Raw genomic sequence first — 17,829 nt, forward strand, 5'->3', positions numbered from 1 at the left:
TAAAATGTTTGCACACAGCTGATATGTGACGGAGTTGATAATCAGCTGGGCGACCAGGTAGCTTGGTTATTGTTGATAATCTTGTGAAAGTGAATCTGGTGGGAAGTCGACGTCGGGAGTTTGTGGCATCATACATTGGAGGAAAAGGGCTTTTTGTTACGAAGCAATGATTGACCGCGAGGATAGCAACCATTCGACGCAAACATTCACCGATGACATTCCACTATGCAACAAGTCCGCTGTGGCGGAAGCGACCAACAAGAATTACAGGTGAGGAAAAAAAGGTTTTGCCTTCGAGTATTTCTATCAGTTACAGCTGTTTCAAATGCTACGGTGTAGAGGAACTGAGTGTTATCAGCATGGGCTATATGTACGGTGCCGAGACTTTTTAAAACGCTAGCCTGCTGCAACGTCGGGGGCATTTCAGCTAGGCTGAATATTCTGGGGATGGAAATAGTGTTATTAAACGAGGTAAGAAGATGACGATTCTAGGGAGTATTCTTTCTCTTCTCACACCGCCTTAGCAGGTCTCAAGCCCGGTTGTGGAAGAAGCAGGGATAGATAGGTTCAATCTGTTGTCTTTGTTGTCTTGCATAATTACTCACTGAGGAAGCCATCACCACACCAGGCAGTTATAATGCAAATCCATCGAATGAGAAGAAGAAAGAATTTGAGATCCGGTATGAATAACCGGCGAGAGTGGTCTGACTATGTGACTGGCCTGGGCTCCTGCATCGAAATCGCTAATCGTGGGGCAGTTCGATGTCTAGGTGCCACGATGACCACGAGCATTGCTCCGCCTGTTGCGGTTGTTTCGCCACGACCTGTGGTGTTCACTTCAGCAGTATTGCGTAGGCGGCAGATGAAGTGGACAGAGGAAAGGAACCTTTTCATCATCCGTTCCTACGTAATAACGTCGAGGCGATTACAACCTCTCACCGCCCTTGGTTGCTTCAGAGATTCGTCGACCGATTTCCGCAATACGCGCATGTGACTGTGTAGCGGGACACTGACCAGTACTGCTTCATTAATCGCAGCAACACAATCCCGTTCATCATTAGGGAACTTGTTCGACTCGAGGTCATCGCGGAAACTGGAGACCAAGGATCGATGGGGACAGAGGTCGCGGCATCAATAACACCACGCCGCACTGCAGGCAACAGTTTCAGTACTCGCGGAAGCACTCTTCGCCGTCTGGCTGGAGTCTCCGCATGAGATTCAGGACGAATTACAAAAAGCGTGTATAGAATTCTCGCAAATGAATCCTTTGTATAGGCATGTATTCCCAGGCTCCATTACGTCCAGCAATTCCGATGATTCTATCTCAAATCAATGATGAGATTGCTTCTCGATTATGTGCTGACATCAGTTCAGTTTTCGGTGGGGGTGGACTTTGGGGGTTGTCCGTCCAACATGCTGAGTGGATTATCGCCCAACGCACCCGTCATGCCACTTTGTCGAGTTTGAATTTATGATATAAGCCATCCGCAAAGGTCAAGCTATGACCGAAACAGTTTGCAAGGAATCCATGCTCGAATTGGTGACCTGAAATATACTCTGCTGTCGGAATTCCTGCAACGCTGCAAAGCTGGAACTGAAATGGCATCTCTTGGGGAAGGATAAGATAAGTGCATTGAATGTATTCGCTATCCCTTCACTGGCTTATGCATTCGGGATATTGTCGTGGACGGAAACCGATCTGGAAAACGTGCAAAGGCGGATTTGGGAAACTATGTCCAAATTGCGAATGCATCATCCAAACTCTGCCGTGGAGCGGATGAACTTGCATCGTGAAATCGGAGGTAGGGGTGTGGTTGATGTAAGTGGGGCGATCAGGAGAGGATCAATGAATGAAAGTTGAAGGTAATGCATGCCAAACATGTGAATTGCCTTTGGGAGCCATGTCAATTTACATTAGTCCAACAGGTGTGTGTTTTTGGGAACTCTTTGTTAAAACGGAGAGATTCATGTGTGTCATTCAGGGCGACGTGGTCGCCACCCGAGTTTATAAAAAGCTCATAGAGAGAACGACAAGCGCACAGTGTGTGGTTCAGCGTTAGAGACATTGGACCATCTCATTTCTGGCTGCACTGCAATGGCACCGGTGCAATACACGAACAGGCACAATGTTGCAAAGGGATTCATCAAAGCCTTGCATACAACCATGGGCTGATCGCGGGGACATGTCCGGTTTACCGATATAAGCCACAGGCAGTGTTTGATAGTTCTGCTTACAGCATAAACTGGGATCGGCGAGTTTTAACTGATCAACACATACCGCACAACAAGCCTGACGTGCTGTTTGCTGACAAGACGGATTGCTCCGCGTATATTATTGATAGAAATACGTGGAGAAAAAGGTGAATTATGAGCTAATGGCTCGGAAAATCAAAGAAATTTGGTGTCTCGTGTAGTTCCTGTTGTATTGTCAGCGGTATATTACCTAAGTCCCTCACGACTCTCATGATGCCCTGATTCCCACAGTCTGATTTCAAGCATGCAAAAATATACCATTTTGCATATGTGTTCGATGTTGTAGGGAGTTCTTGATGGATTCTCATTAAACTACCACCGGCCACCATCACCAGCGCCCCTTTATCTTTTAACTAGATGGGATCATCCGAGTGTAAATGTTTGGCGCTTAGTGCTAGTTTAGGGAAAATTCGATATCCGCTGATATTGTGATAAGTCGGAAAACAATCCAATCTGGGCATTAAATCGTTTATGGCACTTTATTCAAGGCCGTAACGGTGCCCTACAGTAGTCTGTTGAAGGCAATGTAGTCAGCATTGCGCTTCCTCGTGATTATTACCCTGATTTGATTCAGATTCTCATTCACAGCTGAGTGGGGCGGTATTCGACATCCAGTCCCCGGTACACATCCCTCTGGACAACTGAATGCAGTTCAGGCAAAGCTTTCTAAGATAATATTGCGATTTGGATGTGCAAGTGTGTTCCGATAACGGAATAAGAGTCGAAATTGACCTCGAGCATAGCAGTGCATAGGAAATTTCTTACTCAAAATGAACACACAACTTTTATACCCGAAGCCTCCAACTTCTCGTATTTCGACATGTTTCTTTCAACATCAACAAGCTAACGCTGAATGTCAACAAATGCCACTGGATGCGCTATTCGCTTAAACCATCCCCAACATCCTTTTTCTATTCTCTCAGTGGACAACCCCTTTCACTACTGACCTCCTTCAAAGACCTGGGTGTAATATTCGAGGACGTTTCGTTTCAATTCCCACTTCGTTGACATCGTCAATAGAGCTTCCAAAATGTCTGGTTTTCTCCTACGTTCCTCCTCCGACTTTACCTCAATTCAGCCCTCCTTAACCCTCTTCTATTCCTTTGTCAGAAACATCCTTGAATATTGCTGTGTAGTCTGGTCCCCCTTCCCCATTCGTAACTGCCGCGCTCTTGAAGTTGTACAACGCAAATTCACCCGGACCCTCTTTTACAAACAGAACTTTCCACGGGTTGATTATCCGTCACGACTCCGCGCCCTCAATCTACCCTCCCTACAGCAACGCCGTATTTCCTTGATATGTGTACTTTTTTCACACTCTGCAATTGCCTGATGGACTGCTCCGTGAACTCAGATATTACTCTCCGTATCGCCTCGTCTCATAACACACGTAGTGCGAACATTTTTACTTCCACTCTCCGATCCCGAGGCTATGCCAGTTCTACAACGCTCCACAGCTTGGGTCCTTGGACTCTATTTCCTTCTCTAGTTTTAAGCGTAAATTAGGACATTCACTTGCTTCTCCCTCTGAGGATAATATGTAATAAGGAATTTGTTTTCTGTGTATTGTCCTTATTAAATAAATAAATAAATCAATATGTATAATTCTATTGAGTTTGTTAATGCACGGAAGTCTTCTGTCAACAAAAGCTTAACTTTTAAAATTCAACCTTTCTCGAGCCGCGGCTTCCTTCTCCAATGCTTGATTACTCCAAGATTTAAAAATCAAACTTTTTTGTTAACGCTTATTTGAAAAAAACGAAAGACTATCTGAATCGTTTTCCATGTTTCTGTATTATAAAAGGAAATACGACTTATGTTACACCATCCTCTTTCAGGGATAAAAGCACCGTTTTCGGATCATTGGATAGAAGCATGAATTATGCTTACGATTATGAAACGTATGTACACTTGAAAAACGTAACATGACCCTCACCAAAAAACTAAAATATGATGATTTTTCTAATCTAATGGTGTATCAGATCTCTCTATGGTATCTTTTCTGGACAAAATGGCGTATCTGTAGCTGAACGAACGAGAGAATCTATGATCATTTCCTTATTTTTCGGCCAAGTGAAGGAAAGCAAAACACCAGACGAAGTTAAAGATGTATTGCGTAAAGCTTTCATTGACGCTGAGAATCGAAACCAGGAAGAAGTTGATGGGCGTTTGGCTAAAAGAATGGTTTTATATGATAAAGTAAACGATAAAAATATTACCTACGAGGTGAGACTATGGCTTTAATAAGATTAGATCAAATTTGAAACTGAAGTTATTATTTCTTTTCAAAGGAGTTTCAAAAGTATCAAAAAGAGATAAGTGAAATTAACGCTGAACTCTTGGTCGGATCAAGTGTTATATTGTGTCTTATCCATAACACGAAAATGTACATTTGCAATATTGGAACCTGTCGTGCTCTGCTCTGCAAATACGATGAGAATAATGCACCAAGAGTCGTGCAATTCTCAGATGATCATAATTTAGACAATCCCGAAGAAATTATGCGGTTGTCTCGTCTTGGATTGGATCGTGACGCATTGGCGCAATGTAAGTCAATTTTTTCTATTTTATTTATTATCAAATTTAATACTTTTTTCTACTCAAATTTCAGCCAAACTACAAATAACAAGATGCATGGGATGTTATGCTTATAAAGGTGGATACAAAGATTGTGAGCTTTATGCAAAACTGGCATCTGAACCAGTAATTTCAACTCCAGAAATCGTTGAAGGACAACAGATCGATGGATCATTTCAGTAAGATGGATTTTGTGATTAGCTCCATTAAATTCATTGAATATTGGCTTTATTTTTGTACAGATTTTTACTACTATTATCTGCTGGCTTATGTAATGCACTCCGGGATATTTATCCAAACGATGTCAGTCAACAGAATCGGGAAATAATAAGAATAACAGCGAAAGAGGTTTGTATTTTCGAAACCTTATAGAATCTTTGGTGTAGTTGACTGAGTATTTGTTATGGGATGGTTATATTATAGTTTGTTATACAAAAAAATATGATCATCAATGTCATGATGTCATGATGTGTCAATGATTACAATTTGACTCTCGTTTTTTGAAAGTATATTTAATAGATTGAAAATGAATGCACGAGAATGGAATGAAAGTCGCCGCAGTAAATAATGTATTTTTGGTTGTCAGTGGCTCCTATGAGAGCATATTGCATGAACCACTTTCACACCACTGTAACTGGTCCCTGTCGATCTGTTTTAATCCTCTCGGTTCGTAACGAGAAACCTATTTTTATTTTTTTCTATTTTGTGTTACATGTCTTTAAGGCGACTCACTCGGCAGCATTTCTGTGATATTGCATCGTAATATATGCCACCAATGGAGTTTTCACCCTTTCTAAATATGTAACCCATTCGACGCCACTTCCGCCTTTGAATCATTTATTCTACGTATCTGACGCGTTCGCCGAATTAGTTTTCCATTCAAGTATGTGCCAGCACAGGTTACTCCGATGAAATGAGACACTGGAGACAATGGAGGATTGAAACCTTCGAGAGGGTAACTTTAATGAAAACCAAACAATTCAAACATGTTCACTTGGAAAAATACTTAAAACTTTATTCACAGTACTTAAGTCATGTATAGCCAACATCCGACGATCATTCCCTTCTTCGATTCATTTGGGAGAGGAGGAGGTCTTATGGAGGAGGCGAATCCCACCCTGACTAATAGTGCTTTCTATTAAAATGGGAAGTTGATGCCCCGTTGAAGTAGTGACTTCTGTGTGAGTTGGCGATTACAGAATTCATTAAAAATTATGCCTGCTTGTCATAAAAGACAACTAAAAGGGGTACAGATTTGTGGGTTAGAAACCTGCAAATCGCGAAATTAATTGTTTCAGAAATGGCTACCATTCCTTGGAAAAGGGCAGAACTTTCGGCTATGAACTTTTGCTTTTATCGACGATTTATAATTGAATTTTTGAATGTGCAATCGCTTCTCGACGGCGGCATCAGGCATAATGCTCGCTTGTTCTAACTTCAGCGAGAATTTCATCGGCATATTCTGGTGTTAAGCGATGTCAGAGAGTGGGGCTATGTGGAGCACTCTTCCCCTTCCTGCGGCACTTCATTGTTGTACTTTGATAAACCAGCCGAAAGTAAGCATGAATCCAGTGTCCGACTAATGCTCAGTGTATCCGCTAGGAACGCCCTTTTGTCCTGAGATCCGATATTAGACAGAATATAGATTCTGGTCCAGGATGAAGAACATCTCAGTAGTACAGTGTTACACTCCAGCAACAACTTCCAATACAGAGGAGAATAAGGCTTTCTATGAACAAGTCAATGCAGTCTAGGAGAAGTTTCCTTCCAATCATGATGGGAGATCCCCTTGTAACAAATGAGGAGGAAAATGGTCTTGGGGGTCGTGACGATAGTGGTGAGAGGTTGTTCGAGCAAGGGCAGACTTGGGACGTACGAAATAAGAGAGGCGTTGACATCGATTTCGAGAGAGACCAGAACTTGATGGTAATTTTCTCGTAGTTGTGTGGAGTTTCGATCACCGAAACTGAATTCGGTTCGCTTATGGGATCCAACTTTCGGTCGACAATGGGAAAACGATCTTACTTACTGACTGAACGCCAGACATCTTGAATAGCCCACCGGAGAGTATTGATGAGCACTGCGCCACCAAAACTGCTCTTCTTTCCGATACAAATGAAGTTCCGGTTGATTATTGGAATATAGAGGCGAATCGAGGTGTGTAGGGAACTAAAGGCTTTTATTGCCGCTGCCAATGGGAGCGAAAGTGATATGTTTGAGCTCCAGTAGCGTGGGAAGTGAAGGGAAATTAAAATTGAAATGAAAGGGAATTCATTATTGCGCTAATCAGGGAAGCAGAAGCAAATTTCCGACTCTTGTGAGTGAGATTGCTAGCCGCCGTAACGTGCGGATGCGGGTTACTCCCCCAAACAAAAGGGAAACCATCTTGACCATCAATGACGGTTTTCTGCGGAACTGTTCATAGCAGCTATCTCTGCAGAGATACTCCTTCCACTCATCTGTAAATCCTGGGCGAACACGAAACCTTTCCCGTAGAGTGGAAGATCGCCTAGATTCTAAAGAAGGGAACCTGCCTCAAATAAAACAATTGAAGAAGTATTTGCATGTTTCCTGTTGTCGCAAAGATAATAGCTAAAATAATCCTAATAATTCATATCTCGAAAGTTTAATCGTCAGAACGCAGGCTAGTTTTCGCTCTGGATCCTCATGTATGGACATGTAGTTTGTGTGCACTGCAGTTCATCTTAGAGCAGTGGGCGGAGTTCAGATTTCCGCTTCACTTGCTCTTTGTCGATGTGGGGAGAGAATATATCTTGAATATTCTACGCAGAAGAGTCATTATGGATAAGCTAATGGCTATTCAATTTTGTTTAGGAATTGAGGGAGTTCTAAGTCCGCCACCCACTTAATGGCGGACCGGACGAATTGGGAAACAACTTACTTCCACGGTTTTGGTCCACGGACCCCTCACCCCTCGGTCCCGATTCATGAAACTTGGACAAATGGCTGTGAAAGGCGAGACAAGCAGATTCGGACTGAATATAAACACCAACAAAATCAAGGTTCTCAGTCTGACGGGTCATCATACTCTCCCTATTTGTATTAATGGGCAGAGCATCGAAGGCGTCGATTAATTTGTATATCTAGGAAGCGTCGTTTTTGTGGACGATAGCATCGAACTGGATGTTGCCCAATGTGCCAACAGCACTAGATCCGCTTTCGCTGGCCTGTTTAAAATCTGAAAATGCAGTTATCTCAACACCAAGATCAAGTTGAGATTGTTCTGTGCTGCTCTGTGTTGCTATATGAAAGCACATGGAAAATGAGTTCCACTGTTACCTAAAAGCTCCAAGCTTTCGTCAATACCTGTCTGTGTCGTATCATTGGTATTCATTCCCCTTTATAGGTGTTTCGGAGGGCTGTGCTGTGGATGGCTTCAGTGTTAACTCTGATCTGATTGTCAGAGGGGATTATAGGTGGTGTTATTATGCGACCCCGGAATACCATGCCAACGAGATAGTGATCCGAGTCCCCCTATATTCTGACATTCATCAAGGCTGAGAGGTGGCGACTTTCAATCAACGCATGGTCATGGTTACCATTGGTATCCTTATGTAAACTATGAGAGCTAGCGTATCGCCTGAATATGGGCTCCGTCCCTATTTGGTTGTTAAAATCTCTCAGATTGAATTTAAACAAAACTGAATTTTTGACGACCGATCCCCATAAAACAGGCACAATCACTGTCAGCGGCAATGATCTGCCCAGAACTGAGCGATTTAAATACCTCGGATCAACGCTATCAGCCAAAGGAGAACTGCGTTATGAAATTGTTTCACGCATTAACGCAACCTGGATGAAGTGGCGTTCCACAACTGGTGTTCTTTGTGATCGACGTAACGAACGTCTCAAATCTAAAATTTACCTCAATGTCGTCGGTCCAGTCGCGTCTATGGTTCTGAGTGTTGGCCGACTATAAAAGACAATGAACGGCATCTTGCGGTAATGGAGACGAAGACGCTACGTTGGACTAGTGGCGTCACACGTTTTGACGACATCCGAAATGAGGATATCCGCGATCGTTATGGGGTTGCACCGATCGTGGAAAAGTTGCGAGAGAGGCGTCTTCGATGGTATGGTCACGCAATTCGTGTCAACGAGAATTTACTTGCCAAGATTGGTCTGAACATCGAAGTCGATGGTAAACGACCAAAAGGCAGACCTAAACAACGGTGGCTTTGTACGCTAGATGGGGATTTGAACGCCTCGAGATTGCACTCAGATCAGGCATTCGATAGAGCCACATGGCGAAGCCGATCACGACGAGCCGACCCCGCTTGTGAACGGGACAAAGGCTGAAGAAAAAGAAGAAGAAGATCATACCTGGGGCAGGCTTCGAAATTCCGTTCTACAGCCCCATAGAATGTATCCTTCTTCGACTCTGCAGTCTCCTCTGTAGAAGCGTGAACGTTAATGAGGCTTATATTTGGAAATTAACCTCGCAAGCGCAGAGTTTTCAAAGCCGATAACAGCAGGATTAATTTTTTGCCTCACTCCGAGCATATGGTTTACTAGATGGCCACTATAATATATGGTGTAGTGGCTCTTCTCCATGAAACCGGTCCCTGCCCAGCGAATCTCTTGTAGCGCTGCCACGTCAGCCCTATATTGGGACAGGGTAGCTACTGGGCAGCATTCGATGCATATAGTGAACACACGTTCCATGAGAAAATGCGCAAATCGTTATTCCGTTTTCGTTGCCGGGTTCGTCGTTGTAAAATCCAATTAGTCGGGGATTCTTTTGTGGTTTCGTGACAAGTTGTTTTCCGTGTAGGGTTGTCAGCCCTACCAAACTCCTAACCTGTAGGACCAGTTGGTATAATTTGTCCTGTTTTTAGACACGGGAGATTCGACTTCATCCTTCTCCGTCTGCAGTTTTTCAAAAACAGAACTCTCATTGGTAACCACATGGAGGTGGAGATACGGTTTGATAGTAGAGCTGTTGGTGTTGGTTCAGCAGGCTTTTGTCAGGTTTTATGCTTCATCGCGGGTACCGATCCACTTTTCGCCCTGTGACCTATGCTACGCTTTGACTACTGAATATTTTCAAAAATTTCTTAAATTTCGGATGTTAAAAAGCAATTTTCAGAATTAATGCAAATTCAGGAAATTATTTTCATTAGCGCGGGAAACGTAACGTCACATTGGCACAATTGTCATTCGCTGTATCCTTGAAAAAAGGCAATGCAAGTAAGGTCATTTGAGCAAAAAATATGCGTTTGAAGCCCGATAAAGCTTTTAAGAAGGCAGATTTCAGAAATTTTTCCAAAAGTGGACATGAATATAGTGTAGTTTTTCATGACCGTCGTGGGGTATGTTTATTGCAAACACATATAAATATGGTTGCCATTCACTCTTTGGTATAGGTACAACTACGCGTTCGTGCTTACCTGAAATGTCCTTCAGCACTCTCCACTTTCCGAGATGCTCGCACTCCTCCTCCATTGTTTGGCGACCCACTCGTCGGCCATCTTGGGAAAGTGAATTCCCTTGCGTGGCGCAGCCCGAAATGCAATTGTTCCCCTTTTCAATGTATGACCTATTTGCCACTTCCGGCTTCCGATCACAGTGCGTACGAATGCCAGGCTTCTGCGTCGACTAAGTTCTTCGTTTGAGATAGTGTTATGGCAGTGTACTCCAATGGAGCTTTTGGGTAACAGTGGAACTCATTTTCCATCTGCTTTCATATAGCAACTCAGAAAGAACGCTGGCACAGAACAGTCTCAACTTAATCTTGGTGTTGAGATAACTGCATTTATAGATTTTAAACAAGTCAGCGAAAGCGGATCTAGTTCTGTTGATGGGTCGGGCAACATCCAGTTCGGTGCTATCGTCCACGCTTCCTAGATATACACTTTCAACCAAATTGAACATGTGTTGATTGAACGTCGCCACTTCTCAGCCTTACTGAATGTCAGAACATATAGGGAGACTCGGATCACGATCTCGTTGGCATGGTGTTCCGGGCTCGAATTACATCACTACTTAGAATCCCCTCTGACAATCAGGTGAGAGTTAACACTGAAGCCATCCACAACACACCACTCCGTAACACCTATAAAGGGGAAATAAATATCGCAATAACCGCAGTCAACAGATGTCCTGGAGATGAAGGATCGTCAAACGATCTTCACAACTAACTGAAGAACGTTGTCATTGATACGACCACAAACATACTTAGCCTCAGTTGCAAAAAAGTCGGAACGGCTGGTTCGACGATGAATATAAACTAGCAAAGGGACGGAAGAGTGCTACATTCCGACTAATGTTCCATTCTTAAAAAACGCGGGAACGTGCAGAGACTTGATAGAGACACGAACTTCGTCGATGGGAGAAGCAATTTACAGACGAAAAAGGTAGCCTGGGAGAAGCAACAGGGCTGTGAACTCAAAAAGTACAGGGAGCAACCGCAGCAGGAAATTTTGGCAACATTAGGCAGAGACAAAGACAATCTGATTTCCTATAGAATGGGCATATTGGAGCGATAAGTTGAATATTTTGATGAATTGCTCAACAACCAGAATATCGGCGAGTTGGAGGTCCCACTAACTGAAGACCATGTATAGAAGAAACAGGAGTCGATGGAATTATAGCCGAATAAGGAGGCGACCAACTACACCAAATGGCTCATCAACTTATGCTCAAGGTATGGGTATGGGTGAATCAATGCCTGACAATTGGCAACGAGGCATTATTTGTCCCATACATAAAGAGGGGAATATCACGCAGTGCACCAATTATATGAATATCACGTTGCTGGGTACCATCTATAAAATATTCTCGGCTGTCTTGTTAGATTAGATAGCCTCATACGTCCAGAACATCAACGGTCCATACCAAAAAGCCTTCACTCCAAGCCAATCAGTAACAGATTCCTCCGTGGTAAGTGATGGAAAAACTGTTGGAATATGGCCATCAGTTGCACTATCTTCTCAGCGACTTCAAGGCTCCCTATGATAGCATAGCTAGGGTAAAACTACACACGACTATAAAAGAATTTGGTATCCCGACGAATGTTAAAACTGACTAGGCTGACCCTGACCAATGTGCGAGACCAGATAAAAGCATCAGGATCACTCTCGAGACCATTCTACATCAACAACGGTGTAAGAGAAAGAGGTGCCCTATCGTGCACTGTTTTTAACCTGGCCCTAGAAAAGTGCTATGTAATGCTGAGGTAAATACGGAAGGCGCCATCCTCTTTAAGTCCACCCAACGATTGGCCTATGTTGCTATGGGAAGAACGACCCGAGACGTACAAACTACCTTCATTAGATCGAGCAGGCGGCGTGGGATCTTGAGCTGTACGTCAATGAAGACAAGACGAAATATATGGTGGTAACATCACACTAAAAACCAACCAACCAACAACATCAAATCGCGCTGGTCAAACGAAAACAATAAAGATAGGAGACTACCACTTTGAAACGGTTGATCATTTCTTATATTTAGGGTTGAAAATCACAATGGATAAAAGCTACGACAGTGAAATCTGCACACGGTTGCTTGCAGCTTACAAAAGTCGTTTCGCTCGAATTATCTGACCATTGGGTCAAACCTCTTACTGTACAAGACAAAATCATTGTCATCATTGCTAGTCCTTATGTATTCCTTGTATTCTTAGCAAGAAAAATTACGAACTCTTAACCGCGTTCCTCCGAATCCTCCGAATAATTTTTGACCCCCGACATGAGCCTATATAACGACGAAATCTATGAACGATACCATGATCGTCTGGTTGTGGATAAAATTCAATAAGTTGCGGTGGGCGGGTCACTTAATCAGTATGAAACAGGATGATCCAGTCCACAAAGTCTATAAGGGCGATATCTATGGTACAAAAACAAGACGTGCAGACCCTGCCTGAGATAGAGCGAAGGCATAGGCCAGGAGTCGAGACGCTTTTAGGGATATCGAATTTGTGGACCTCGACCAGGATGTCTGGGTTGCGCCGTTGATGATGATGACCGGGCCGGTCGGACGGGAGTATCTCTGCATTTCATATGTTTAGATAAAATTTCCCGCTTCCACCTCTAGTGTAATTAAAATTAATAGATTGTTTGTTGATGATATTTATGCTAAACTATATTTATTTTGTCTATTATAATGGTTTTTTGTTTACATAATATACCATGATCTATATATTATATGCTTGAAGTAAGGTCGATGTTATTTGTTTACTTTATTGCCATCATTTTCACCACCACTATCACTTCCTAAATAACAGTCAGGACAATCTGATAAATAGTATAAATAAAACTACAATCCTATTCATCCATCTTTAAAACGGTAAGAAAATTAGCAACGGACATTAATACTAAATAACAAATTACAGCTCATATAATAATAATTGTTTATCCCCATGAGAACCAATTAATATACTATCGTTGCCTACACACCTACAAAAAAAAAGTCAATCAACAGGGTGCAGGTCGATAAGCATCGGCCGCAAATAGCCGATTGATAGGCTATCGGAAGATGAAGTGTTGATCACCATATATACTTTGGAATGAAGATAACAAAAACATATTAGAAATTTTGCAAGTTATATATAACTTGGCACAAGAAGCGGCAATTACATCTATCGGTATTTTTTAATATTCCTTGTTGTTTGCCCTCCCTTAATCGCTCAATGGAGGTAAATTCAAATGTTGAAACCATACTATTCCAGAGAAAACTCGTAGTAAATAAACCTGTAATAACCGTGATAAGGGTCATAGTGTACTGAAGAAAAGGCCCTCATTAGAAAGGCAGTTGATCGAAGTTTGCGAGCAAGATAATAAATGCAATTATTCGTGCAATTCTTTCATTTAGTATAGTCGCCCAGTGATCTCCAGAACTGTTCTATGAGTACTTTATGAAAATAAAAAATATAACAATGAAGCAGGCAAGATGAAAGACGTTCATTAGAAAAAAATATAAAGCAGTCATTTATCAGTACATCAGCGGTTCGAAAACGGTTGTGAGTCGGTCGGTGATTGAAAATATCGATAAAATGAGAGAAGTGTTAGTCAATAACTTGAAAATAACCATCAGAGGGTTGGCGAAGGACTTGATTATTGCTCACGGACCCGTTGAAGAAATTTTGATTTAAGTTTCTTCAGTATCGTAGCAGATTTGGTGCCAAAAGAATTCCATATAAAAAAGGAAAAGCGTTGACGTTGCAGAAGACATGCTTTGCATAACTGAATCCGAATCTTTAAGGTTTTGTGTAAAACAAAACCTTATTAAAATCGGTTTACTGTCTGTCCGTCACTCGCATTTTTCTCGGAGACTGTAGCAGCGATTAACATTAAATTTGGTGAAAAGATGGGAACTGTGAACGCTCACGCATACAGTGAGTTACATACTGTTTGAATTTAAGGGGAGGTCCCCATACATGCAAAAGGGTGGTGTACATTTTTTTTCACCAAATGTAGTCTTGTGGTTGAAACCCAAGGTCTCCATTAGTACTTTCGGAAAACAGACTTAGTTTTGATATTTGTTAGAAAGGCAGGGAGTTCTGCCCGTCGTAGGGCTGCCAACAGCAGAGCCCTCCCCCCCCCCCCCCCCTGGCCAATCCGTTAGCACGCTCATTTCCTTCTATGTTCCTATGCCCGGGAATCCAGAGGAGGGTGACCTTGAGCATGCTACCCAGACTATTCAGCACATCTCTACACTGCCCCACCAGCCTGGAGGATGTCGTCGCCGAGTACAAGGCCTTGATGGTCGCTTGGCTGTTGGTCACAATGGTTATGTTGCGCTTGGGGCTCGGATGCTCCAGCCATCGACAAACTTCCAATATCGCTAGTACTTCCGCTTCGAATATACTGACGAGACCTGAGAGACCATACGACTTTGATACACTGTGTGTATTCTAGAAAACCCCCGCGCCGACTCCACAAACTATCTTTGATCCATCGGTATACTATGTCATAACCTTGCAACACGCCACCGGCCTTCTACTTAGCCCTGGTTGGAAAATTCACAGCAAAGTTTCTCGTGAAGATCAGCTTGCGTGTGGCATAATCCGTGCGGAATGCCCAGATTTCCCGCGGTACTTTATCTAGGATGTTACTGGGCTTCGCTGCCCAGCATCCCGACTCACGTAGTCTGACGGCACTACACGCTACAATGTATTTAATGAGGAGATGCAGGGGTACATTGAGAGCATCTGCCGGGCAAGATGGCAGAGGTCCCAGTAGCACCTGCACACGCGGTTCTTTCAGGTCTAGGTCAAAGTTGTCACTTCTTTGCAAATTCAAGACTTTGAGTCTCAATATCACCTGAAAGTGGATATTCTCACATAATATATGCATATATTACGTGCTACATACTAATGGGACAAATGCACACTCAAATGTCTTTATAAAAGAAATACACAAAATCTTTCATATCTGAAGCGTCCAGCTTCCGGTTTTCCGGTTTGTTTCTTTGTATGCTCAAGACAACTCACAAGTTCAACGCTAAAATCAACAAGTCGGGAAACTGGAATGTGAGGAACTTTTAGTGTGTGACAGTTGCACTTCTATAATAATTTAAAATTTAACAGCTTTTTACACAAATATTTGGTCTCCAAAATACTCTATCGATTATAGCTAATTCCATACGTTTCACGCTAGGAGTTCAACATTATTAGCAAATAGGAAGTTCACCAAAAACAGATATAGAAAAGGGCTCATCTAATAAGAGCAAAGAATAAGAGAGCATCACCCTGATTTTTTTCAGATTTTTGGGTTGGGTAGTTTCGGAAAATGAGTCCTGTCTCACTTTAAGTGTGCACATTTTCACTCTTTACTCGCGCACTTTATAATCAATATTAAAACTAATATCAGTTTCGGAAAGTACTCAGCGGGGCCTTTCATTTGATACCCCACAAGGGAAAAAAAAATTTACATCCCCCCTTTGTATGTATGGGGAGCCCGCTTTGAAATGACACGTATATTTATGTCACTCATTGTATGCATGGGATTTCGTAGTTCCCATGTGTCCACCTAATTTCGTTCGGATCGGTTTAGCCGTTTTGGAGAAGAGTGCGTGTGGGAGACAGGGAGACAGTGAATCGAGTTTTACACAAAATCTTAAAAGTGGAATACAAGAACAAAAATTGCGCCGTGAAATTATCCCACATATCAGGACAATGTGGATGAAGTGGCGAGTAGTTCCGAGTGCTGACCGGCTACCGATGTTCTTCTTTTTCTTCAGCCTTTGTCCCGTTCACAAGCGGGGTCGGCTCGTCGTGATCGGTTTCGCCATTTGGTTCTATCGAATGCCTGATCTGAGTGCAATCTCGGGGCTTTCAAATCCCCATCTAGCGTATCAAGCCACCGTTGTTTAGGTCTGCCTTTTGGTCGTTTTTCTTTCTCACCAAATCGCCACCATTTAATGCGTCGCGGGCCAGTGCGTTCCTCACGCTGTTTTATCGGTGGCTTAATTCGCAGGACGGCAATCAACGGCCGATGTTGAGGTGCGATGGTCTTATAGGGAACGACTTTGCAATCAGTGACAGTGGTAAAATGTTGGCGTCTTATGAGAATATAGTCGATTTGCGTTTTACTGTTCTCACTATAAAATGTAGGAAGATGAGACAATCGTTTGATGAACCATGTATTCATAAGTACAAGGTCATGGGTGTCCGCAAAATCGATTATACGCTCGCCACCATCATTGTGCGCTCTGAACCCCTTTCCACCATGGCACCTGTTACCGTCTGCCTTTTCACCCACATGACCATTAAGGTCGCCGGCAATGATTATATGTCAGCAGGCACGTGATGTTGGATTAATGGCGTATCACGCTGTGATCATCCCAAAATCAGAATCAATATGGGTTGAACTCACTAGCTAAGATAGACCACGATGGCTTGTTAAACTAAATGGAGATTTGAGAGTCTCTCGACTCCACCCGAACGAAACCTATGATTTAGAAAAGTGATGACTGAGCCCATTCCGCTACCGAAGTGGACAAAAGCTAGATAAGAAGAAGATGATGTTTTTCTCCAGATGTTGAATATTTTTAGTGTTAAAAATCTTTGACACAAAGAATACGAATACTTTCTGTTAAAATGTTACGTTAGAGATATCCATTGTGGGATCGCTTTCAATAATTGGAAAATAAAAAGCAATAATGGAAAAAATGGACAGTACGTTTGCCTTCCAACTTCATAATCATCTTTTGTATGCTATCTTATTACTCTCTCAGTATATTTTCTTCCTCACTTCTGTTCGCTCTACCACGGTTTTACTGATACAGATTTAATTCTAACACACAGTTTGAAAGACAATCATCAATACAAGCTGTCGCTAAAGCCGTTGTTAACAAAATCGTGGATTTACATCACCAAGTGTACGTGGAAGGCACACGAAACATAGTTGGCATCGATGATCTAACATTGCTTGTTCGAAGGTTTAATGTTGAGATGCCAAATATTTCAGTTAGTGGCAGCCAGGTAGGTGTATTCATTGAGACTTTCTCAAAGATTTTTTTTTTCTCAAAATACAATTTAATTTAGGACACAATTGTTCCAAACTCAATGACGGAAAATACTTTTACGAATACAACATCATCAATCTACAGCCGGTAAGTTGGATCTAAGTTTTTACTTTTAATTTGCATTTGTAAGTTATCGAACATTTTTGTTTGTTTTATTTTTTTTTCAGAAAACCCGGGAAAATTGAGAGCGTTGATCCCTATATTTGCTTCGATTCATACTATGAGAAAGTAGCAGCTGCAAGAGCAAGCGGAACTTTGCCTGAGGGAATAGATTTCGATTGAATGTGGAGGAAAGATTGTAGATAGTATTTCCAAAATATGCAAAGGGATATGCCAAATATTCACATTATCAACACAAATAAATAAAACCATATTTACATTATTTATTTATCCGAAGTGTTATCATATTCTATTTGGGCACGTTTGCCCCAGAAAAAGAGGAACAGTCGAATGATTTGTGTTTGCTTCTGTATTGAATTCATTGAATTTGTGCAAACCATTCCATAG

At 42.2% G+C, this 17,829-nt stretch overlaps 1 protein-coding gene across 1 annotated transcript; it reads left to right on the top strand.

The window, feature by feature from the left end:
• Window positions 1-36: 36 nt before the first annotated feature.
• LOC119659487 (TGF-beta-activated kinase 1 and MAP3K7-binding protein 1-like) lies at window positions 37-17,712 on the top strand. The gene is made up of 9 exons (XM_038067606.1): window positions 37-270; window positions 4,092-4,154; window positions 4,236-4,479; window positions 4,545-4,800; window positions 4,865-5,009; window positions 5,073-5,178; window positions 17,102-17,278; window positions 17,342-17,409; window positions 17,490-17,712. Exons 1-9 carry the CDS (start codon window positions 167-169, stop codon window positions 17,602-17,604), a joined length of 1,278 nt encoding a protein of 425 aa, XP_037923534.1. The 5' UTR covers window positions 37-166; the 3' UTR covers window positions 17,605-17,712.
• The last annotated feature ends 117 nt before the right edge of the window (window positions 17,713-17,829 follow it).

This window comes from Hermetia illucens, chromosome 1, assembly GCF_905115235.1.
Source record: "Hermetia illucens chromosome 1, iHerIll2.2.curated.20191125, whole genome shotgun sequence".
Taxonomy (NCBI): Eukaryota; Metazoa; Arthropoda; class Insecta; order Diptera; family Stratiomyidae; genus Hermetia; species Hermetia illucens.